The sequence below is a fragment of the Ursus americanus genome, chromosome 23, assembly GCF_024610735.1.
Source record: "Ursus americanus isolate L20-20 chromosome 23, mUrsAme1.1.p, whole genome shotgun sequence".
Classification (NCBI taxonomy): domain Eukaryota; kingdom Metazoa; phylum Chordata; class Mammalia; order Carnivora; family Ursidae; genus Ursus; species Ursus americanus.
The window spans coordinates 16008319-16034300 of record NC_142149.1 but is presented as its reverse complement, the minus strand read 5'-3'; the positions used below and the strand labels follow the sequence as shown (position 1 = coordinate 16034300).

Here is a 25982-nt window from a genome sequence, read left to right as displayed (position 1 = left end):
GTGGCTGGCACGCGGGACAGCACGTGAACTGGCAAGCATTGCCATTGAGCGGTCCAGCCTGCAGACAGGGGATCGTGCTGTCGAGTCCTTCTATCTGCAGGATACTGAGGTTTTGTCCTTCTCATGACCAAATTCAGCAAAATCGTGAGGCCCATTGAAAATCTGAAACTGGTTTTTCCTGGCCCTAAAGACCACTCCTAGGATGCTTCCCCAGCTAGAAGAAATCAAACTAACGTGAATGTAGGCTTGATCTGCAGACATGCTGACTCTCAGCGGCAAATAGGCAGTTCTGAGTAGTTCCTGGGGCACTGGGATAGCTGTTTGTTGGGCTGTGATCCCTGAGGCTTGATCGCTCTTGTGACAGAGATCGAAGACATTTGCAAACTGGTTGGGATTGGTTTTTGGGTGGATTGCACCGCCAATCAACAGAGATTATATGGTGATCTAATCTATGGCTCAGATTGGCTTCCTTTGCATCGGGGTTTAAGGAGCTGAGCTCATCCACCCAGATGTTCACTTGAACATCAGTCTTTAAGAAAGCTTGATTAGAAAGGTAAATCTGTATCATTCTAGAGCATGCCCAAGTAACATAAAAATGGCTGATTTTTATTATCTGCAACATTGTTTCCTTTTCTCACGCCAATAAAATTTGAGAGATCGGAGAGAAATGAGATCAAGGAGATGAGGGGAGAGAGAGAGATCAGGTGCACACAGACATACACACACAAACGGCAGTTTGAATTAGGGGGTGAGGCAGGAATTTCAGCTCATTTTAATATTTAATAGTTCTAACATCATAGTCAAAGCACCAAAGGAAATGGGCAAGTCTGAGGTGGGAGACCATGCGGAGAGGGCTGTCCTAGGAGAGGTGCACAGATAGCCCCTTGGGGGTACCAGGGACAGAGGGAGGTCTACTCCTCCTCCACGCCTCGTGGTTCCTGGTCTGGTGTGACACCGTGTGGGAGGGATCCCATCCAGAAAGCGTTTCCTTCGGCTGCTGGCCGCCCCTGAAGCCATAAAACAGAGCTGCCTGGGTCAGCGCCTGTTTCCTGCCTCCTGCCAGTGCAAGAACAGCTCGTCCCCAGTGTGCTGCAGCTGCATTCATGCGGGAAGCCAGGCAGCACCTGTAGTCTCCAAGAGGCTCCCTCCCCCGCCTCCAGCCAGAGTGTGGTGTGCCTACTGGTTTCAGCTCTGGATCCTGTGGTGTTGCCGTCACACTCTCCAGTGACAGATACTCAGGGACACACACTTACCGAGCACCTGTTTTGTGCCAGGCACTCTGTCCAAATGGGTGAACAGGGGTCATGCATGATTCCTGACCTCCCCGCTTGTGCAGCGGTTCACCGTTGTCTCTCCCCAGAGCTGCTGGCCCGTGGTCTGTTCTCCGCCGCTTGCAGGGGCTCACCAGGGTGGCGCACAACCACCTGGCTATTTCCCCAGCCTCTGGCCTTTCCCCTACCTCCTCCCCACTGGGATATGGTCCTTGGTGGTTACGTGTTATCAGCACCCTGCCTCAAACACCAGGGAGTGCATCCTTGTCCTCACGGGACTCCCCACCTGCCATGTCCATGAGCGTAGATTGATCCGGCGTCCCTGGGCCAGGCTCTGTGCTGTAGTGTTGTGGGATAGAGAGACACGGATAATTCGGTTTTGCCCTTAATTAACTTACCTAAGGATAATTCACAACATGAGGAAGAACCTCCCCAGGTCTCGGGAGTGAGGTGTCCTTGGGGAACAGTTATAGGAGTCCACTGGAGAGACTCACTGTAGACAGAGGAAGCCTGGGTGGCTTCATGGAGGAAGTAGAATGTCAAACAAAGGGCTGGCCCATAAAGCAGGGGAGTGGAGCTATGCATCAGTCCAGAGGGTCAAGCTGTTTAGGGAGAGTGGTTGCATTCTCCGGGACCTGAAATGCCTGCTCCTCCCTTTCCTCCTGCTCCCTCATTCCTAACCCTCCCCTGCTGCCTTCCTTTCTATTTCCCTCCTCTTTCTTATACTTTCTCTTCATTCCTCAACCCCCCTCCTCTTACTTTCCTGTGAACCCAGGCTCAGCCACCCTTTCGCTGGCGGGGTGCCCGTCCTGTGACATTACCACATTGTGGTTTCCTTTTAAGGGCTGACCCTGCCAGGGCTTAGGGCCTGCTGGCTCTAGCCTGCTGCTTGATTCCCAGCTTCACTCCCTGGCTGGCCTGGCTGACCGTCTTCTCAAAGATCACTTTGGCCACACAAAGGAAACACTGTGGGACAGGGGTTTCTGAGGAGGCCTAGGCTTCTGAGGGCTGCTGGTCCTCTGTGGAGTCGGCCTTTCCCTGTCCGGGAGCCATCACTAAAAGCTGGGTGTAGTGGACACTGTGGGGCCCTGCTCACCTGGCTGTCACTGGGGAGCAGAAGGTGCTGGCTCACGGCTGTTTCAGCCTGCCTGGGCACCTCCCTCTCCTCCACCGTCGCGGGGCCCATTTGCTCACACAAGTGGCGTGGTTTTCAGACCAATTGAGGTTACTTCCTCCTTGCTCCCTGCCTTTCCTCTGATTAACAATCAGATTTTTATTATTCATCCACTTCTTCCTGATTCAGAATCCTTGAGAATGAGTCACCTTTTCTTCCAAGTTTGGGAACCAAGTTTTCAAGCCTGGTTAAGTGATTAGCGGGATGCGGCACCCAGAGTTAACACCTGCATTTAACCAACCTGACCCCCACCCCAGTCCCCTCTCTCCCATTCCTATGCTCCTGCAGTAAAGTGAATAGGCCTTTCCTATGAGTACTGCTGGCTCTTTGCGATACTATGCTAATACAGCAGAGGGCACACACTGGTGAATGTGTGTATGTTTTCCAGGAATTTAACTAGGACATAAGCTCCATGGTCATAGGGACCTTGCCTGTCCTGTTCACTGCCGAGTCTCCAGTGCCCAGCACGAGCTCAAGAAATACTTGTTGAGTAAATGGATAAATACACAAAATGGATAAATACACATAATTGCCTGCCTCCTCTGTTTCAGATGTTATGCTAATCACTTCTGACCGACAAATTGATATGTCCTCTCCTATCATGGAGCTCACAGTCTAGAAAGAGAAACAGATAGGCAAGGAAATGGGCTGATCATAAGGGTTAAAATAAAGGTCCATGTAAACGCCAGGAGAACACAGAGCAGGCAGTTGACTTGGCCTGGGGAGGAGGGAGGGAAAGCATAGAAGGTGGTGAACCGTTCAGTGTGGCGCTAACGAGTGAGTGGCGGCGGAGGTGGGGGAAGGTGGGGACCCTCACCAGCTGCCTGCCCCTCGGGCTGTGTGCTTCCAGGCCATGGCCAGTGCAGCTGTGGGGACTGCCTGTGCGACTCGGACTGGACCGGCTACTACTGCAACTGCACCACGCGCACGGACACCTGCATGTCCAGCAACGGGCTGCTGTGCAGCAGCCGGGGCAAGTGTGAGTGCGGCAGCTGTGTGTGCATCCAGCCCGGATCCTATGGGGACACCTGCGAGAAGTGCCCCACCTGCCCCGACGCCTGCACCTTTAAGAAGTGAGTGGGCCCAGAAGTGAGTTGGAGAGAGCTGGGTGCTGGAAGGAAGGGGAGGGTCCCCCAGGCTAGAATCCACCCCCCACCCCAGGGTCTGTCTCTTACTCAACTGAAGCTTTAGGAAGAGGAGTCCACTGTGGCTTAGAGGCTAGCTTTCCTCTTTCCACTGAAAAGTTGGGGCAACATTGGATGGAGAGTCAACCAGGCAGGGGCCAGAGTAGTCCCACGGGACTCCAGGTGGAGAAACCCATTCTCTTGGGGTGGCATCCTGAATCCCTGAGTTGGGAGGAAGGCAAAACCAGGGAGCTTCTGGGGAACGTTCCAGTGCTGATGCTCTGATTCTGTGGGAGATATGGGGCTGCAGTTATGAAGGACACTGCGAGACAGGAGAAGGTCACAAGTATGCACTTCACTTATCTGGGGGTCAGGGGATGCTCCTGCCATTTCTCTTGCCACTTTAAGCAGGGCTAGGCTCATGAGTGCGCGACCCGTGCATCTGTACCGCGCTCGTGCTTGGAAGGGCCCCACACTTGGTTTACTGCTCTGCTGGCACTGTCTTGTAATTCTCAGTCATTTTTGACGTTTTCCTTTGCACTGGGCCCCCAGATTACATGACCAGTTCTGCCTTTAAGGCTCCCCATACTGGCATAGGCTTCACTTCCTGTCATACTCACGGATGGGCCATGAAGACATTTAACGAGGGTGCTGGGGCCTTCTGCCTGCCAGGCCTCCCACTCTGAACTCCAGACTTGACCCTCTGGGCCCCAGGTGCAGGTGTTTGTTTTCTGAGGTGGAACAGCTCTCTGGTGTAGAGAGGTCCGAGCCAGACAAACCTTGTAGGTTTGCTCTTCCCTCATCTTAATCTCTGTGTCCTCTCTTAGGGAGTGTGTGGAGTGTAAGAAGTTTGACCGAGGAGCCCTCCATGAGGACAACACCTGCAACCGTTACTGTCGTGATGAGATCGAGTCTGTGAAGGAGCTTAGTAAGTTCAGTGTGTCTCAGAGTTGCCCACACACACACACACACACACACACACACACACACACACCAACACACAGCTTCTAAAGTTCTGCAATTAATTGCAGAAGCTGTCCAACTCTCATCAGTAACATGGAAGAGTAATTCCCACCTTGAAGGCATGTCGTGCGGACCTGGTGCACGCTAGGCCTTTCATAAAAGCTGTCTTCCTTGAGTCCTCCTGCACCTCTACTAACTGGTTCCACAGTCCCTCCCCATTCTGCTTTCCAGCACACACAGACTCAGCAAGATCCTACAAATCACTTCTTAAAGTATGCCTGATTTCTGGCAACCCTAACCTTACCTCCCCAAGGAAAAGAAGACAATGCATCCCATTTTACAGATGAAGTAACGGAGGCAGAGTGTGACAGGCATCGTTTTAGGAAGCTAGTAAGCATTTACTGAGTTTACTTAGCTAAGAGTGTTAAACAGTGCCCAGGCATACCGCTTCGCTGGTTTGGAGGGAAAACTTCACCTTTATGGATTTGTAGTTAAAATCATTATGCTGGAGCCATTCCTGGAAAAAGACAGCTGAAAGTACAGTGGGGAGCAAAACTCTTGCTTGCAATTATTCTGGTTTGTACTTTACCTTGACTTAAAAGGAGATCATCTTTGCTGCTGTCAGCACATCTGATATGATTATCTGGGTCAGCGAGGCATTGGCTGGTAGCGGGGAGATGGTAATCTCTCCTGAGATAGCCATCTCCCATGAGGAGAGATTACCATCTCCCATGAAGGCAGGAAGCATGTTTTTTAGTGAGAGCCACAGTAGGACACAGCCAGTCAGTCAGCTTCTGGCTGGGGGTGTTACAGAAAAGGGTCAGGTCTCTGGACCCTTTGGCTAATATCAGAGGTGGGGCTAGGAGTGAGGGTAGTGATTTGGGGATTGAGTTTGAAGAGACAGCTTTTCCTCTGGAGGAGATTGGGTGTATGCTATGATTAGCTCAGAGGGGGAGACTGCTGAGAGAGATGTGAGATGTTTTTATTACCTAGACCAGATGGATATCACAGGTTAGCTGATAAGTATTTCTCATACCCTCAACCCCACCGCCATGATAATCATAAAAATGAATGTTTGTTTGTATGGAATTGTATAACTTATAAAAGTTATGAAAGTGTCCTTTCATACCCACCATCTTATCCTTTTCTCAACAACCTAGTAAAGGAGAACTGTAGTACTGTTGTTATCTTCATTTTGCAGATGAGGAAATGGAATCTCAAGAAAGTTACATAACCTGCCCCAACAAGTCAAGCTTAGAACTAAATCCGGAAATCCTTACCCTTTCCATTGTATTCTTATACCACTGGTTTTCTGAAGGCTTGTTGAGTTCCAGGCTCTGAGACTCAAGTTCTAGTCTTGCCCCATCATGCACCTATGGTGCTACCTTGGGGCATTTGCTTAACCTCATCGTGTGTCAGTTTTACCCATCTGGCTTCATCACTGGCTTCATCACATAGTGCAGCTGATGGAGGGGTACCCATAGTTTCCCTGTCAGAATAAGAGGTTTTAGAATCAGAAGAGATGAAGCTTACAAAACGTGATGGCAATCAGAGAAGAGGGGATGACTCTGGAGAGGAACACTGGATCAAAATCAGAAATGAAGAAATGTAAGGGCTGAATCAATGAATTATTAGGGGTTGTTGGGCTAGCAGAGAAGGGAAAGAGAGGCAAGGGAACACTCACTGTGTGTTAGGTACTGTTTACTTTATGCCATTTAGCTCTCTACCAACCTTGTGAGGTGGGGTATTATTTTCCTTTTATAGATGAAGAGAGAGCTGATGAGGTCAAGTAACTTCCCCAATATTACACAGCTGGCAGGTGGGAGAGCCAGGCTTTGAATCAGACTGTGGAATGTGTCATACCATGTCCTTTCCAGAAGAAGGAATAAGAACCTAAAAGGGCCTGTAAGGGACAAAATACAGAAGTGAGGGTCATCTAGAGGTAATTGCCAGGCCATCTCAAATCTAGACATCTTGCCTAATGTTAGGCATAGGGTTTCCTGTTGCATACTTTCTCAGAAGTCCTATAACCAGGGCTTGGGGATGGCCCCATCTTCCAGGAATTGACTTGCTTTTCATTCTCCCATCTTTTTCCCTTCCTCAGAGGATACTGGCAAGGATGCAGTGAATTGTACGTACAAGAATGAGGATGACTGTGTCGTCAGATTCCAGTACTATGAAGACTCGAGTGGAAAGTCCATTCTCTATGTGGTAGAAGAGCCAGGTGAGTGAACCCTAAGGGCCATGTTAGGGCCTGTCATTGGGGTATGGGTAATATGTAAATACATATATTAGTGAGAAAGCAACTTTGCTTATTGAGGAGATAGAAAAATAAGAAGGTGGGTAAGGAAAGGAAGAAGGTAGAGGGGTGGCTGGGTAGCTCAGTTGGTTAAGAGTCCGACTTGATTTTGGCTCAGGTCATGATCTCAGGGTCGTGGGATTGAGTCCACGAGGGGCTCTGTGCTCAGTGCGGAGTTGTTTGAGATTCTCTCTCTCTCCCCCTGCCCCTCCACCCACTTATGCTATCTCTCTCTCTAAAATAAATCAATAAAACCTTAAAAAAAAAAAAAGAAGGTAGATATGGACCCCATAAAGTGACAAAATATATCATGGCATTTTTTGAGGTGACAATGTTAAGAAACAAGGAATTTAAAGTCTGGGACTGTTCAGCATCTGCTCTACCAAGAGTTGGGTGGTTGCCAAGAGTAACCTGCTTACTGCTTCAGAGTAAGGCCTGATGCTTTGAGGTGTTGACCTTAACCAGGTTGACCATGAGACATGGTGCCGGGTTTGAGGCACCAACCCAACGTGCCCTGAACACTGAAAAGATAGTGCTTGCTCTCAAGGCCTTCTGGAAGCAGGAAGAGCTTATCTATCATACATACAGACCAACCGCAGGCTTGTCACCATCCAACCATAGCAGATTGCCTGCTTCCCCTTACCACCTCTGTCTCCTTCCTTTCTCTTAAACAACAGACTAAGCTACGAATCATTAGAAAATATTTTTGAGTACTTATTATACATCAGGCAGTCGCCTAGGTGCTGGGAATATCACAATAGATAAAGCAGATGTGGCATTCACAGGCCAGAGGGAGAGGGACAAGGACAGTGCTAAGGGACAAGGGCTATGGGATGGCCGGGGGTAGACAGGAACTTACGGGAGTGAAGGAACAATGTTTGAAGGTAGAGATTAAATCAGTTGGTTGCTTGACATTCTTAACAGCTGTAGGAATTTCTTCAAATCTTCCTTCCGACCAGGGTCTAGCAAACTCTTTCTGCAAAGCGCCAGATGTTAAATATTTTAGGCTTTGTGGACCATGTGGTCTCTGCCATGACTACTCTGCCATTGTAACAGGAAAGCAGCGTATATTTAATGCACGAGCCTAAGTATATTTACGAAAACAGATGGCAAGCCACATTTGGCTCTCAGACCATAGTTTGCTTGCCCTTGCTTCAGGAAAGTGGGTCTCAAACTTTTGTATGTTCCCCCTCGTTAAAAAAAATCCAGAGTCCTGAGCCCTGACCTACTTCCATGAGCCTGTGTGTTCTTGATTAGTGCTCCCGGCAATTGTGATACACCCCAATATTTGAGTGCCTCTGTTTTGGACACATCATTTCCCCGAACGAGCCTTCTCAGATGTCCTCTGGCATCCATGCTGCTGATTTGGTTGGGTGCTCCTGCTCCATTCTCAGAGCAGCTGTGCTTCCCTTAGAAGGGCCTTCATCACACCATTCAATTGCTTCTTTCATCAGCCCTCTCCCTCGGTAGATCACAAGCTCCATCCACACAGGGACTGTCTCTCTTATCTGTTGTTATATCCATACTTGGCTCAGTCACCTACAGAGAACACACTTGATAAACAGTTTTTGAATGAATTAATAGGACTGATTATTTCTCAGAGACAGGCAGGCTGGTATACATCTTGATACCTGCTAGGAGAATTTGGGCTGCTAGAGAGAAGAAAGGGGGTGAAAATGGGAAGAAACTCTGCTACATCCGTGTCAGCCAGGGTGTTGCTGGCTCCATGGGTAGAGGAAAGCATAGTGCCCCCATCTGTGATATTGTTCACCAGCCTTTCCCAGGGCTCTCACCTTTAGAAGGGAGAAGAAAGGTAAAGAAAGGGTATGGCCTTCGTTTTATTTACTAACTCAAGGGAAAGCTGACATGGGAAGGGGAGAGGGAAGAGTCTGGGGTATGTATTTGTGGGGGAGCAATGTGAATTATCTGGCCATGAGCCCTCACACTTTCCCATCCACCTGTGTTAACACATTTCATGGATTTTTCCACACCCACCCTATCTGTGCCTTTGTCCTTTCTCATTTCAGAAGGGCGGTATGTTCTTGCTTTTGGGTTTAACATTACTTTATCTCTTGCTACAATATTCCTTGCTGGTGCTTCTGCTGTATCACTTGCCAAAACCTTTTGGCTTGTTGTTCTTAGACTGGAACCCGTTACCTGAAGTTGTGGGGAACAAAGATGGTGATAACCTGAGCTGGTACAAATAACTCCTGGTGGTGGGGGGGGGGTAACTTTTCTGATGTGGACCCCTTCCTCTACATTGGGAAATGGGGTCCCAGACCTACATTTCCTATCTTGTTGCCCTGGAATTCCAAGTTCTGCCTTTCCTCTCACCCATCATCCCCAACCATTTTCAGGGGCTCTGGCTTCAAGCAGAATGTAGCATTTGAGGTCCTGGAGTATAGAAGAAGATTATTCTCATTCTCTTTCCTAAGTCATGCCCTTGCAGATGCTCTCCCTGAAGGGCTGGGCCACTTCAGGGCAGTAGAGGGAGCACTGCCAAAGGGCTTGGCATTGGCTGGGTGGTGTTCAGCCTGCATGGAGTGGGGTCCCCTGAGCTGGGTCCTCATCACTCACAGATAGGGTTGCCTGGCAAATACAGTATATCCCATGCAATATTTAGTACATACTTAGGCTAAAAAGTTATTCATTGTTTATCTGAAATTCACGTTTTGCTGGATTTCCTATACTTTTGTCAAATCTGCTAGTCCTACAGTCCTAGCCAAGTCCTACTTGGCAGGCCTTCAGTCTTTCTTGACCTCAGGTCCCCACCATGGGTCCTCATCACTGTGGCTAGGAGAGCTCTCTAGAAACCACCCGATCTTGTCTTCTGCTTCCAGATGCCTGCCATCCACCCTTTTCAGGACAAGTACTTAACAGATGTTTTTCCCTGAAGATCTCTTGACATTCTACCTGTCCTGCCCATACTGGCATGCAGAATTGAAGAGATTTTGCTTTGAGGTTTGAGGGTCAGTCCTATCTTCCAGAGAATTCATAATTGTTTTTCTCAGAAGAACTGGGACCCTTCTCTCCTGGGAACTCAGACACTGGGACCTCAGAGACTCTCTCCAGATGCTCCTTTAATTATAGACAGGTTATAATTTGGTGGCTTGGGAAATAGCCAGCTTGGGTTTGTGTTGGTGGTTGTTTTCGGGTCGTGTGTGGTGAGCACAGCGTATATGTTTAGAGAAGAAGGTGGGAGACAGTGGGGAAAGTGGGTGTGACCTCCTCTCTGGACCCATCAATACTCATATATCCAAACACCTAATTACATAACACCTGAGAAGTCACTGGAGTGAGGTCACCCATCAGACACCTGTGGTTTATGGGAAGCAGAACTCTGCGGAGCATACTCAGCTTGGCCTTCAGAAGGGTGATGCACCTCTGTCTGTGTTGATTGTTGACTGGGTTTGAACAGGAAGTCAGCTCTCAATAGGGTTAGGAGTTTAGATGACGAGATATTTTGGAAAGGAGCCAAAATTTTCTCTCGGTTGGCAGGCCTCCTGGTCTCTAAGTGTGCTAACAAGGTCATGAGGTTCCCAGCCCTCAGGAATGTACATATCTGAATCAGGGTAACAAACACAAATGCCTACAGGAGCTAGATAAATAACTTAGTGAAAGCAATTGGATATAACAAGAAGGCCAGGAATAATGGTATCTGATATTTATTGAGCACTGAGTCTATGCCAGGCAGTGTTCTGAGTTCTTTTAAATATATTTAGCTTAATTATTCTTCACAAGTCTTGGAGTTCAGTGCTATTACTTTCTCCATTTTAAACATGGAGAAATAGGAAACAGACAACCAGAAAAGTTGAATAATTTATTGAAGGTCACATAGCAAAGTAAGTGGTAAGCCAGGATTCGAACCCAGGCAGTCTAGCTCCAGAGCGCAAAGTAGCGTGGCCTCAATGAGAAGTTACATGTTGCCTCTGTTTAGTAGAGAAAAGAGGGTGGTGAAGATTCTGGAAAACTGGAAAATGTGTCACATCTAAAGGGGACAGCTGCTCCTTGCATCTAACCAGAGCTGCCCTGTGGTTTCAGTGTTTCCAAATCTTTTGATTTTTTTTTTAAGAAAAAAAATCTCAAATTTCAGAGGGAGAATCTCCTGATTATTCAATATTGCCAACAAAGTCAAAATTTTTTATTAAGTTTTTATTTTAACTCCATTGTAGTTAACATAAAATCAGATTTTTAATAAACACTTATATAGGTTAGATTCTGCCATCGGTGACCTGCTTATTACCTCTGACTTAAACCACTCAGGACAGATTATTGCTGTCTTAAACGTAGGCACCCCCTCCTTTAAAAAATTAGTTGATGTATTCTGTAAGTCCTGTTTCCATTGGAGAACTTTCTAGTAATTTCTTACTTGGTCAAGAAGACCTATTCATAGCCAGTTCAAGTGATTCCTGCTACATTCACAACCTCTGTCTCTGTGCTTTCTCCTGACAGAGTGTCCCAAGGGTCCTGACATCCTGGTGGTCCTGCTCTCAGTGATGGGGGCCATTTTGCTCATTGGTCTTGCTACTCTGCTCATCTGGAAGCTTCTCATCACCATCCATGACCGGAAGGAGTTTGCTAAATTTGAAGAAGAGCGAGCCAGAGCAAAATGGGACACCGTAAGAGGCTGGGCTGGGCATTTTCTCAGGTCATTGGTTTGAAAGCCTCAAGTGGAAACTGCAGATGCCTGGGGTGGCCAGGTTCAGCTAGCCCATAATTTCCCTGTTAGCCTCTGTTCTGGAAATTGGGAGATGGTCCCGTGTCTTTATTATTCCTGGAAACCACCTGATTCTCTCTCTACCACACAGTGATGACAGGCCACGTCAGTGAGTACTGACTGAACACAGGTAGGGCCCAGCTCTGCTCTGGACACTGATGCAATGAAAAAGAGACTTCTTCTCCAGTTGAGGAAATTAAGACAAACTTGAGAATCCTACACTGAGAACATATAATACATTATATACTGATGAAGTCCAAAGCATTAAACACAAACAGGAAAAAAAAATAAGTTAGCTAACTTTTGGTGGGATTCAGATATACCAGGAACTGTTCTAAATAATTTTTAGGTATTAACTTCTTCCATTCCCACAATAGCCGTGGATAGGAGACAGCATTATTATTCCCATTTTATAGGTAAGGAAACAGCACAGAGAGCTTAAGAAGCTTGCCCAATTGTGGGAGGGAATTAAGTTATGATAGGAATTACTTTTTGGGCCAGCCTCTTAAAAAATATCCTCCCTGCAGTTTATTCTGATAGAATTAAATGAAACAAGCGTCTACTGAAAACTTTCTACATGCTTAATTTTACTCTGTTCTCCTTCAGCTCATCTTCTACATTTTAACTTTTTTCTGGACATTGCAAATGGCTGCTTGACTCCATGAATGTCCAGGGGGAGGCTGAAAGTTTGTTTCCATTTGATGGTGACTTCAGGCTTTTGTACCCAAGGTTCCGAAGAAACTTGAGAAACAAGTGTTTCTTTTAGCACAGTACAGAAATCTGGAACCTCTGAGGCACATGAAGATGTTGACCCGTAAAGACTATCAGATCTTATGGGATTTGTCACTTTTTGTTAGAAAATAATTGTGTGTGGTGGGTGTGCCTGAGTGGCTCAGTCCGTTAAGCATGTGACTCTTGGTTTTGGCTCAGGTCATGATCTCAGGGTTGTGGCATTGATCCTTGCGTCGGGCTCTGTGCTCAGCAAAGTCTGCTTGAGATTCTCTCCCTCTGCCCCTGCCCCCCACTAAAATAAGTGAATAAATCTTTTTTAAAAAAGAAAAGAATTTGGGAAACCCAGTGAGGGTTTATTTTTTCCTGCTAATGTGACTATTCATGGGTAGTGCTTAGAGGGATGAAATGAGAACAAATTAAAATTACTTTGAGCAACACTGTCCTCTTGGTTTCAGCTACGACCTGCTACATTTCCCGTCTCTGCCCACACCCCCCAGGATGGTCACAAGGAAGGAAAAATGGGGAGAAGGGCAAAAAAGGAGAGTTCAGGAGAGAGGCAAGAAATCGATACTGGTGAAAAGCGATCCTGAAATGTTTGGTGATCCCCAAAAACTAATGGGCTGGATTCAACCCCTTAGAAATAGCAGCAGGATGGCATTCCACCTTCTCTCTGCTCTTATTTTGTATCTACTCCCATCTTGAGAGAGAACATGGGGGTACAATGAGCACTAAGTGGTTCATCAATAGTATATCCCAGAGAAGGGTGTCTTGGGTAGACTTTTCAGATGAAATGTAATCCTTGAGGGGAGGGGAGAGTTGAGGAATTCACTGTAAGACGCTTCTCTGTTTTCTCTGCAGGCCAACAACCCACTGTACAAAGAGGCCACATCCACCTTCACCAACATCACCTACCGGGGCACTTAATGACAAGGAGTCATCCTCAGATCACTATCAAGCTGTCCCAGAATTGTGGACATCTCTGTTGTCATGTTTACAGGGAATGATATCTGTGGGGCGGGATTGGGAGCTGGATGTGGGGTGGGCCGGAAGAATGTCAGTCTGTGGAGGTGTGGGTCTCTGTGCATGTGTACGTGTGAGTTGCTGCGTGTGGGGGAATGTGTAATTTAAAACTTGTGGTGTGTCCCAGGCAAGCAGAGCTCCTGAACCTTCGTCCACAGAATGCCTCCTGGGATTCTTCCTGCTTAACCTGAGGGTGACTGACACAGCTGAGCCGGTGTTCTACATTACCTCAGTGAGAAGCCAGCTTTCCTTTTCGGGCCATTTTTTTCCTGAAGAAGAAAGCAGAGCTGAGCCTCTCATTCCAGAGGAAGGGGCCTTGACTCTACTTTGAGTTCATGGTTCTTGGGCCTGACGCTCAGCAGCTCTGATAGCAACTGCTGAGCTCGGTGGCCTTGCTGTGTCATCTGGACCTTTATCTCCTTTCCCTTCCCTCAGGGTGAAGGAGAAATCAGAGGCAAGCTGAACCGTCAGGGCTGCCTATGCCTTTTGCCATCACCTCAATCCAGTATGGTTCTCTCATGAGGGGAGACTTGCTAGCAGTTCTGTGGGGAGTGAGGACGGTAGGGCCACTCAGGGGTCATGCATGGCCTGGACAGATGTGCCAGAGTCCCCCAGTTCATCATCATCACCCTTCAGATTTGTCTCATCGGCAGCTCCACCCTAGAAGTTCCTTTAGAAGAAGTGCGTCACCCTTAGGCCAGCATCACTTCTCTACCTTCTCCTTCCACACTCTCACTGCTGTAGACATTTGCTACATCCTGGGGATTTCTTTCATGACCAAACGCTTTTCCTCCCAGGGAGAGTGCTGTGATTAGAGCCAGAGGTCTGGCCCCACCCTTCAGGCCCTCCGCCCCTGGTCCAAGGCACCTCTCCACACACCCAACCTGGTGCTTCGGTGTCTACATCCACCCACGCGGCTGACTGCATTTATCTACCTCTTGGCTGTCCTTGGGTGAAGGAATCGTTCCCATGGGTCTCCAAGTCCGCTGGACATAACTGCCGCATTTGGAATGATGGGCCAGTTGTATCAGCATGTGTGGCCTCTTCTCCTATGGGCTGGGCAACCTCATTTTAAGTCAGTCTTTAATCTGAGAGGCCACAAGTGCAATTTTATTTTATTTTTCTCATTGGGTCACCTGAAACCATGATGAGGCTTGCTTAATCAAAAGGAATAGGTATATAATCACACTTGCATTCTTTTGTAATTTTATTTGGTGGTGAGGAAGGAGAGTGTTAAAAAAGAAAAAAAAAACAGCACAGACTTGGACCGGTTACAGACCCTCCCACTTGGCATCCTTCATAGGAAGTTGCTGCCCAGTCGCCGGGTCTCTCATCCTGGAAGCCTGTAGGGATGGACCCATGGGCATGCTGGGCCTTTTCTGAGGAGCTGGGATACAGGCTCTTCTTTTTTCCTAGCCATAGCTGTTGCTCCGTTGGTGTTTACCTTAGTCTGACATTAACAACCCACCCTCACCCCATTCATCAAGAAAAAGGGAAGGACCTATTGACAGTGGTCTGATGATCAGAAAATCTAGGTCCTGGCCTCAGTGTTACAGCTAAGGAATCTTTAACCTTAATTAAGGCAAGTCTCTTTCTTCTCCCTGGGCCTCAATTTTTTCTAGTTTGAAAAATGATAGGTTTGGACCAGCCAATATCAATATCATGATATTCTAAGATGCTGGGACTTCCTGTCAGGGACTTCAAGCATGCAGTCAAGATTCTATGAGGTATTGTTAGTCTTGGTTGTTTTAGTTGGGCGATCTGAGAGACCTGGCTGTGGCAAGAGCAGATGTCATTCTATGTCAGCTTTCTCAACAGAAGAGCCTCATTCTATCCTCTCTAGAACTCCTCCAGAATTTGTTAGCAGTTACATCTCCTGATGTAGCACTCGAGCTCCACTTAGTTTATTATTTCTTAGTTCACTTTGTACACATTTGCATCCACGTATAAGGAAGAGGCATCCATAAGAAGCAGCTGAAATATGTATTCTCTGTCTGTGGGTTAACACTGAGAATAAGCTTTGAAATTAGGAATGGGGCAAATGAATGAACCTTGTCTCACCCATGGATTACCCTTTACTGAAGGGAATGGTAGTACAGTTGAGGGTTGAATCCAAGAAGTTTCAGACCTAATTATATCTTTTGGCTACTGAGACAAGAGTCCATTAGAATAGTAGTTGGACGTTTTATTTAGATAAGATGGTTTATATGAAGAAATTATATCAAAGGAGGAAGAACACATATCTAAAAGATTAAAAAAAAAAAAAGAACCGGTAGGACTTTTGTCTGAGCTTCTGGAACAAGGCTTCTAGGCCTTTGTCTGTCTGTGGGGAGATCCTGTTCACGAGATAGCAAAGTGCAGTCAGTTCTGGCCTCATGTGGGGTGAACATCTAAATAGTATTTTGGCATCAGCACAGCCCCAAAAGGTTATTTGTGCTCAGCTCATCTGGAAGTAATTTACATTCAATCTCAGGGCCCGTGGACAGAAACGGGAAGCTTTGAACATTCCTGACAAGTTGTCACATAAGGAGTCAGTTCTTTACCTCTCAGATATTCTTAGACCATCCATGACTTCAAGATACTCCTCTTTGTTAAGTATTCCTGGTTGGAACGCCTTAAGTTCCTTCCTGACTTCCCAAACACCCCCTTTGTTTGAGTTGTGCAATAGCGAATTAAATGTGCTTTCCAAAACGAATTGACCTAAGGCTGCCCAGTTCTTCCTGTGTTGTTCTTTCTGTTTTCTTTGGGTGAAAAGACGAAGTGTCATTGCCTCAAAAATGATTATTTTAGAACAAGCATGTTTCCAAATGTAACCAAATGATGACTACTACGGGAACTGAAGCTTGCTCCAGAACCCAGAGTTTTTCTTTAGACTTTAATAACATTTTCAAAGTAAGTAGGTTATTACTGTTCTAAGAATTAGAGTTGTTTTGCTTTTTAATTGGGGATTTTTTGGAACTTGTGCAACCTCAATAGAACAGATTTTTAATTTAGCTTAGGTTTTGTTTGCGGGAGGCATAATAAATTAGTACAATAAAGTCTTAATGACAAATTATTTACAGGATCATTTAAATGTCCAACTTTTATTTAAGGAATTGGGTCTCAGAGTATGGTCCCAGGACCAGCAGGCTCTGTATCATGTGGGAAGTTGTTAGTAATGAAAATGCACAGGCCACACCCCAGAACTACTAACTCAGAAAATCTGAGAGTGGGGCCCAGCATTCTCTTTCAGTAAACCTTCCTGGTGATTCTGTTTCATACTCCAGTCTAAGAACCACTGACATAGAGAGTCACATACCTATCCTTCTGGCCTAATAAATTTGCAGTAAGTCAACTCAGTTACTAAAAATTATGAACATAGTTTGGTTGGTAGATTAAGAAAACCAAATATCTACCCACATAAAATGCAAATCTACTTTTGATCCATTTTCCAAGTTAAGTGATCAAAGCCTTCTTGGGTTCACTCTCAGCCACCAATTCCCATGAAAAACTAAAAGAAGTTTAGTTTAGATCCAAATGACAGGGAAAACAAACAAGCAAACAACTAACAGGATCCTTGGCAGGCATCTAAGAAGACGTTTTATTCACAGGGGTTGTGATCAATATCTTCATTATTTGCATTATCATTCTGTAGGATAAGACTTTAGAATGTGTAACTTCACTTTGCTATTTAAAATGTGTTAAGCCTCAACAGTATGGGATTGAAGTACTTTACAGGACACTCATAATCTTTGCCTTTAAGTCTTGCATTCCTGACATAATGTACATTTTTAAAAACACATTACAGTGCATGACATCATAAAAATATTACGTGAACATAGACTGGGTCCTTTTATGGTGAAATTTTGTAAGATTCACTATGTTTTACTTGTGTAATGGTAACTGTTGTCTAAATGTCTGGATGAAAATGGAGGACTTTATGTGAAAATGAAATGAAAAACTATATGTCAAATCACATTAGTAATCCCCCAGCTCTTGGCCTCTGTAGTCTGAACTCTAGTAGCAGCCGTCTAATGACCCCTGGGACCAATAACAAGCAGGTCGTCTTGGAATTACAGTGCATTCATTTTTCACACTGATGCAAGGAAACAGTAACCTATGCTTTGCACGGAAGCCATTTAATACTTGTTGAGAAATAATTTCCATTTGGTTTTGTAATATATTTCTGGAAATATATATTTCTAATTTTTTGTAGTTTGACTAAAGCATTCAAAGAGGTAGTTTTAAATGCTTGTGATTGGAGTTAACAATGTTGTGAAATAAAATTTAAGGTCCACTTAACGTGGCTACCCAAGAATGGTTAGTATGTGAAAAGAAAATTGTCAGTCAGGAACGTGATTGTGTTCCTTGCAACTGCTGTCGTAGTGGGGTCTCTCCGACCTCTTGCACAGAGGAAACAATTTCCATCAGCTGTGTATTTTCTGACAATGCATCAAAGCATGCTCACAGAATATAAGTATCTGGAAAGCAACATTTAGGAAATTTAAGAGCCTTTAGGCAAAATCTCCCAGTAAATTATTCTTTATTGGTGTCCCTGAAAAGAACTTTGTAAAAAAAAATTTCACCATTCATTGTGGCTTATGTAATATATTAGTTGGGTTTTCCTGTGACTCATACACAATTGGCATGATTCTTTGGAGAGAGCAGAGTGCTGGGTGTGTAAATAGCATTTGGTGGCCAATGAAAATACTTTGTTAAGAAAAAGGAAAAATGTTGATGAACGTATGCTAGACTTTGCTTTTCCCGACACTTACAATCATGCATTGTGACAGAGGTTGCTAATTGTGCCCCCCTATCTGTTTTCCGCTTCTCATATATCAGAACTCCTAATTTTCAGCTGGACTCATGGCTGCCCAGAATAAGTCTTGTTTCCTAGCCTCTCTTGCAGCTAGGTGTGCCATGTCCATCTCAAAGACAGTGAGATGTAAATGAAAGATGTGCATGCAACTTCCAGTAAGTGCCACAGAAAGGAGGGAGCATGTCTTTCTTCTTCCCTTCCTTCTCCAGGAAGACTGGAATGTAGAGATAATAGCTAGAATTTAAGCAGACGTCATGGATCAGGATGTGACCTAAGGGATTGTAGTAGTTATCTATTGCTACATAACAAATTCCCCCACAATTTAGCAGCTTAAAACAACAAACACTATCTTGAGTTTCTGTGGTACATCAGCTGGTTTCTCCCTAAGTGAGTAATCCAAGAGAAAGCAAGGAGGAAGCTGCAATGTCTTTTATGACTTAGTTTTTTTTTTTTTAATATTTATTTATTTATTTGAGAGAGAGAGTGAGGGAGAAGGGCAGGGGGAGAGAGAGGGAAAGAGAGTCTTAAGCAGACTTTGTGTGGAGCACAGAGCCTGACTCGGGGCTTGATCTCATGACCCTGAGATCACAACCTGAGCTGAAACCAAGAATCAGACATTTAACCAACTGCATCACCCAGGCACCCCTGTGACTTAGTTTTTTGTTTTTAAAGATTTATTTGAGAGAGAGAGAGCAAGCATGAGCAGGGGGAGGGGCAGAGGGAGAGGGAGAGAGAATCTCAAGCAAACTCCCCACTGAGCATGGAACCAGATGCAGGGCTTGGTCTCAGGACCCTGAGATCATGACCTGAGCTGAAATCAAGAGTTGGACACCCAACCTACTGAGCAACCCAGGCACCCCTATGACTTAGTTTTGTAAGTGTCATATTATCACTTCTGCCACACTCTATTCATTGTAAGTAGTCCACTACATCGAACCCACATTCAAGAGGAGTGGACTAGATGCCATCTTTTGAAGAGATGAGCATTATACTGGATAGACTCATTGCCCCTGCCCACCCGCCCCCCTAAAGATATCCATGTTCTAATCCCGAGAACCAGCAAATATTTTACCAAGATTGCATGGAATAAAGGATTTTGTTGGTGTAATTAAGGACAGAAACAGGGAAATTTCATAGATTATCTGGGTAGCCTTAGTATCATAAATGTTTTTATAAGAGGAAGGTAAGAGGATCAGAGTGAGAGTAGGAAATATAATGATGGGAACAGGTCTGAGTGAGGTGGCCATGAGTAAAGGAAAGCATATAGCCTCTAGAAGCTGGAAAAGGTAAGGAACCGATTTTCCTCTAGAGCCTTCAGGAATGCAGCCTTTGATTTTAGCCCTGTAAGACCAATTTTGAACTTCAGACCTCCAGAAATGTAAGATAATAAATTGTTGTGTAAGCCACTAATTTTGTGGTAATTTGTTACAGTAACAAGAAGAAAGTAATACACTAAAGAATTTGTGCACATATTTTAAAAATGTCACAGTCCACCCTCTAGTCACAAATTATTTATAGTCCTCCCATATGCAAAATGCATTCACCCCTCCCAAGACCCCAGAGTCTTATCTCATTATAGCATTCACTCGCAGTTCAGAGTCTTGTCCTCTAAATAGGTCCTGGGGCAGACGAAGCTTCTTGGATATATTATATTCAGCCACTTGAGTACAGTACCTCTCAATCTGAAGTCCTACAGAAAAAAAGCTATATGCTTCTTTCTTACAACAACCAATGTAAAAGAACAGGCAGAAAACGGGAGGTTCACAGAAGTTGCTGGTCCATAGCAATTCTGAAATTCATTGAGTACACATTTACAGTTCCATATTCAATGCCTGGAAATAATTCTCCATGGATTTCGGTTCCACTCTCTAGGCTCTTGGTTTTAATCTGTAAGTCATCTTTTTTTTCCATTAAAGGTAGCATGTGCTTACATCTAAGTAGTTTTCTTGGCCTGCTTCGTGCTTATAGAACTTGAGGGTCCAAAGGCCTCTTTCCTTTTTGTACTTGGAGTCTTTCAGCCCAAGCTGGCAGTGTTTCTGATGATAGCCTAAAAAATTGTGAATCTCCTGCAAATCTTTTTGGGTTTCATTCCATGAGATAAGAGCCCTATCCATAAATATCTTTGAGCTAAATTTTTTTTTGTACCTTGGGCTTCTGCAGAAGGACAAAAGCCTTAAGCTTCTTAGAAGCCATATTATTTGAATAAAAGGATCCAAGAAGCATAACCTTAAAATCTTTACAGAGGCTTTTGTCTGATTGAAGGGTATTCTGCCATACCTCCCTTAAGCTGACACTGGAATGACAGCCAGTGGGGCAATAAAATAGAAGATGGCAAGCATGCAACTATGGTAAACAATTATCTGCCTCCCAAGTGACCATCTCTGAATCTCCTCAATGTGAGAAATACAATTCTATCTTGCTTAGGCCACTGTTATTCAAGGATTTTCTGTTACTGGTAAAAGAATCTAATCCTAACTAATATACTCTCGGCGCTATTGGGGGAGGGGGGGGGGTCTGTGAAACTGACTAATACAGAAACTAATTCATCAATAGACTCATTACTAAAAATTATAAGTGTTCAATATTTGTGAAGCATCCACAATCTGTTGATCACCACACAGACCGAAACCATTATAATCCTTACACATCAGAAGTTGATGCTTTATAAATAGATGGAAAATGGGCTGAGTCCATTAATAGTGGTGACTGTAACAGTGTGGGGGGTGGGGAAGCAGGGAATAGAGGGTGGGGTGTTTACAAAAAAAAGAACGTTGTTTTAGGACTCAGATTATTTATAGACTATTTAGGGAGATAAACCACATACATATTGAAAGTACTAAAGAACGCCTACAGAGCAGGATTTAAGATACAAACAGGCACAGTGGTATCTCAGAAGGAATTAATTATTTTAGCATTTATTTAGCATTAATTGAGCACTACATATACATTTTTGAACTATCACAATCCTGAAAGAATGAGAAAATTGAGGCTTAGAGAGCCTAAGCATACAGTAAGCAATTAGGACAATTGGCTGAATAATTGAATTTCAATAGATCTGTCTCTAAAGCCCAGGCTGTTCACCACAATGTCAACAACCAACAATGGATCCATTAATGTGAATAAATTTACCTATACGTGAAGAAAATATACCTCAAATCGTGGGCTTTTTGGGGAAAATATTTGCAAAACCCTCTTTGCTTCACAGAACATTTACAACTTTAGCAAACCTTAAAAACGATTAATTTCATTGAATTGGATTCATAAGTTTTAGTGACATAATAATCGGGAAAAGCCATGAAAAATCGCTTTGCGTCTTTTACCAATATCATTTGGTCTGCAGGATGCACACACAAGAAGTCGATTTTCAAAGAAAAAGTATCTCTTCCCAAAGGAAGCGTTAGTCTTCTGAAAGGCAACCTGGAACAAAATTCAGCCAAGTAGTGGAACAAGGGGCTTTGCGCTCAAGTCCGTTACAGGGTAGTAGAAACCGAGAAGAATGGACTGTTTTAGAGGGGACGGCGGGAAGTAGTCAAAGGATGGGTAGAAAAGAACACTGAAAAGTGGTCAGACTAGGGCGGGACAGCGCACCGCAGAATGGAGAGCAGCAGGAAGGGTAGGGGGTGCAGGATGGAAGGCGAAATCGAAGTGCCTGGAAGAGAGCCCGTGGGGAGCAGTCCCGCCACTCGGGTCCAGGCCTCCGAGCCCGGCCGGGTGAGGTCACAGGCCCTTGTGAGGTGGGGAAGAGCGGCAAGGCCACAGCGCAGACCAATCGTCGCGGAGGCGGCGGCGAGCTCAGCCGCTCCCCGCGGCCCCGGAGCCCCTGCGCCGTGGCGGTGGCGGTGGCGGTGGCAGTAGCGGTGGCAGCGGCAACAGCCTGCGTCACACACCCTTCCAGCGCCCGGGCCTGGTGGGCGGAGTGTCGGCCTCGGTCAGGTGACCTGGGGGCGGGGCCTCGCCGCGTGGGAGCCCGGGAAGGCGGCGGAGCTAGAGGGCTCGGTCGCGCGAGGGATTGTGGGGCTTGCAGCGAGGACCTACTGATCCCGGAAGACTAGGGGCCTCAGGCCGTGAGGCGGGAGTAGGGAGATGCTCCTGGGAGTCCGAAGGGGTCCATGGTAGGACCCTCAGGGGACAGAGGTGGGGAGGCAAGACTTGTAGAGAGAGAGAAGAGCCTGGAAGGTTGAGGGAGGAGGATGCAGCACGGTATGAGGGACAAAGTAGAACAGTTATGGCGATGGAGGAAGGTTCCAGAAGGGGCAGCGAAGTGACTGGGGCCAGACAGTAAAGGGGCAGAGGGGTGACGGGGTTGGGTCTGACGGTGCTTCGGGAATGGTGGCTGTTCTAGAAGGGTCTTCCTTGTGGTTGGGAAGCTTCCCTGCTCCTTCAGCATATACTTAAGTGTTTAAGTGTTAGAGCAACTTGTTCTCATCTGGTGGGTAGTTTAATTTGTTTACATGTCTACTTATTTCCTTCCCTAGAAGTCTAAACAATTAAGACCTATTGGAATGTTCCATAGCACAGGTTCTTGCATGAAGTGGAAGTTCACTCAGTATTTGTTAAAGATGGTAATTGGGGGTAATGCATGTCATGTTTTTAAGGGCTGTGGGTGTGGTGCACCTGTATCCTTGCCAACACTTGTTTCTTATGTTTTTGAATTTACCCATTCTGACAGGTGTGAGGTGATACCTTATTGTGGTTTTGATTTGCACTTCCCTTATGATTAGTGATGTTGAGCATCTTACCGTGTGTCTTTTGGCCATCTGTGTGTCTTCCTTCCCTAACTGTAACATATCTATAAAAATTTTGAAAATTCTATACTCTGCCAAGGATTGGAAAACTCTAGTAATAATATGATAGCTTTATCTAAATAGGGACTGAATCAATATGATACTTTAAAAAATACTTGTGATGTATCAGAGGGTTTTGAATATACTCACTTCTTTTTGATAGTTTTTGATGAATCAGATAGTGATGACCAAGGTGTAAGGGAAGATGAGAAAGTACAGTATGTATTTGGAAGTGTGGTGGCAGAACACAGGTATGGCTACTGGTGGCTGTTTTTTCTCTCACTCTTCTAGTACCACTGGGACAAGGTGGGGTGGTGGGGGGGTAGATGACCCCTTCTTGATTCTCATAGGTGCTTCCAGACATTTTTTTTTGTCCCATTCTCAAAATGCCCAGTTTTGCATCTCACATTAGCAGATTATACCACCCATTACCATTCCCTGTTGCTTCAGTCAAATTTCAGCTCCTGATTCTCTGCTGCTCTAACTCTACTCCTGTCATAGTTCTTGTGATTTTAGCATTCATACAGATGATCCTTCTAGTACCCTGATCTCTCAGTTCCTGTCGTCCTACAGTAATTTAATCTTTCCTCAGTCACATGCTCCCTTTTTTATATTCTCAATCTTGTATGACCAATAATTGCAACTCTGTTATCTTAATACAGTAGTCCCCCCCACTTTATTCTCATTAGTACCCTTTTATTTTGATTTCCATGGTTTCAGTCACCCGTGGTCAACTCTGGATCAGTAGAAGATCTTCCTGACCTATCATCAGAAGGTCAGTAGTAGCGTAATGCTATGTCACAATGCCTACATCATTCACTTCCCTTCATCTCATCACGTAGGCCTTTTATCTCAAATCATCACAGGAAGAAGGGTGAGTACAGTACAATAGATATTTTGAGAGAGAGAGACCACAGTCACATAACTTTTATTACAGTATATTGTTATCTATTTTATTATTACTTACTGTTACTCTCTTGCTGTGTCTAATTTATAAATTAAACTTTATCATAGGGATGTGTGTATGGGTAAAACAATATACTGGGTTTAGTACTCTGTAGTTTCAGGCTTCCACTGGGGGTCTTGGAATGGATCCCCCGTGGATAAGGGTGGGGGAGTACTGTATGTCTCACTCTCCAACCATCGTATTCCTATTTTTCAGACTCACTCTGACTCTGATAATCCTTGGACCCCACCAGGATCTTCAATCCACCCCCCCTTTTTTTAAATGTCACTCACCCTGTCTTGTATTTATTTCCCACCCACCTACTCAGTTTGTTTCGTGGTCAGTAATTAAAATCACTCCCTTGCCTTTCCCCCCAGTTCCTTTATCACATTTTCAGTTCATTTTACTTCCTTGGCTAAATTGTAATCCTACGTTAAATCTAGATCTCTACCTCAGTGCGACCATTTCTGCATTGAACATAGCTAGAGAAAAAAAAACACAACTATGCTTACTGGTTTCACATTAAATTCACCATCACTTCCTCAGGGGGCCCTGATGCTGCCCAGCAACCATATCAGGTACCCGTGGGCTATTAATTCTTCCATTCTCCTAGATGACTGTTTTGTAACAATACCTCTGTCCTTAAACCTCTAGCATCTCTTCTCACATCCTTATTCGCAGTTGATTATGTTGCTTCCTGTTTCACTAAGAAAACTAAAGCAATCAGGGGACCTGGCTGTCTCAGTTAGTAGAGTATGAGACTCTTGATAGCAGGGCCATGAGTTCAAGCCCCATGTTGGGTGTAGAGCCTACCGAAAGCAATTAAATGATTTCCACAAGCCTCCACAACCACATCTACTCTTCATGTAATTAAGCTGATTACTCTGCCACATCTATTGCTATGAGTATATTCTAAGCTAAGGGCAAACCCTGCCCTTGTGCCCTAAATCTCATCTCCTTTATTCTACTTGAGAATATTGTTTCAGTAATTCTCCCCTTCTGTGTAATCAATTTTTGCTCTCCTAGATTATTCCTAGCATATGAACATGACTTTATTTTCCCCCATCCTAAACCCTCATAACCCCTTTACCCTTCAGCTACTACCTCATTTCTCTTCCCCTTTATAGCATAACTCTTCTGTTTGTCTCCAATTTCTCTCCCCCACTCTCTCTTGAACTCACTCCAAGGACATTATTTCCTTACCCTGCTACCCAAATGGCTTCTCTTAGGGTTGTTAGTGTCCTCCATGTTGGAAAACCTAATCAGTCATTCAGTACTCATCTTACTTGACCTAATGGCAGCATTTGTCCCAGTTGATTACTCATTTTTTTGAAGTGCTTTTTTTCACTTGGCTTTTAGAAATCTAGACTCACTTGATTTTCCTCCTAGCAACTAGAGTGATTCTTTCAGAAAGGACATTAGATCATGTCTTCTTTCTGTTCAAAACAGTGGCTTCCCATCTCAGGGCACAAGCCAAGGTTCTTACAATGATTTAGGGGCCCTCTATATCTACCTCCCTCTCTTGATTCCCCCTACTCTCCTCTCCTTCTTTCCCTTTGTTTTCTCTGGTTCAGCTTTATGGGTCTTCCCACTGTGCTTTAACGGTGACACTCCTTACTTCTGAGTCTTGGTGTTTGCTTTCCTCTGGCTGAAATGCTTTCCCTTAAGATATTGATTGGCTTCCTACTTTAATTCCTTCAGGTCTGTACTTTCAAGTTTCCCTCTCAGTAAGGTCTTCCTTGGCTGCCCTGTGTGTTCCCCGCATCTTTTCCCCAACTCCATACTTCATATTCTTCTCCCCTACTTTACATTTTTTTCCTTTAGTACTTATCACAGAAAACGTACTACATATTTTACTTATTTATCTATTTTATTGTCTCTCTTTGACTAGAATGTAAGCTCCATGAGGGCAGGATTTATTTTTTCCTGGCCGTATCCCCAGAGCCTGGAGGATAGTCTAGTACACAGTAAGCATACAGTATATAAGTGTTGAATTCATATGGATTAAATTCATATGAATTTTCTGATTGGAGGGTTGAATGGGTAGATGATTGGAAAAGAGGGCTACAGCTCTTCACTTCTCTTGGTTTGTCCTTGCAAGTTCACATATGTATCATCGGATTGAAAGAGTTGAGAAACAATTCTCTTGTCAAA

The 25982-nt window shown here is 44.9% G+C and overlaps 1 protein-coding gene across 1 annotated transcript in view; it reads left to right on the top strand.

Moving 5' to 3' along the window:
• Nucleotides 1-15995, top strand: part of ITGB3 (integrin subunit beta 3) — a 48510-nt gene extending 32515 nt beyond the window's left edge. Inside the window, exons 11-15 of the mRNA XM_087854243.1 lie at nucleotides 3296-3518; nucleotides 4397-4497; nucleotides 6637-6756; nucleotides 11284-11450; nucleotides 13139-15995. Of these exons, the coding sequence (XP_087710369.1) occupies nucleotides 3296-3518; nucleotides 4397-4497; nucleotides 6637-6756; nucleotides 11284-11450; nucleotides 13139-13204 (677 nt within the window). The 3' untranslated portion in view covers nucleotides 13205-15995. The remainder of the gene's footprint in view (nucleotides 1-3295; nucleotides 3519-4396; nucleotides 4498-6636; nucleotides 6757-11283; nucleotides 11451-13138) is intronic.
• Nucleotides 15996-25982: the final 9987 nt, after the last annotated feature.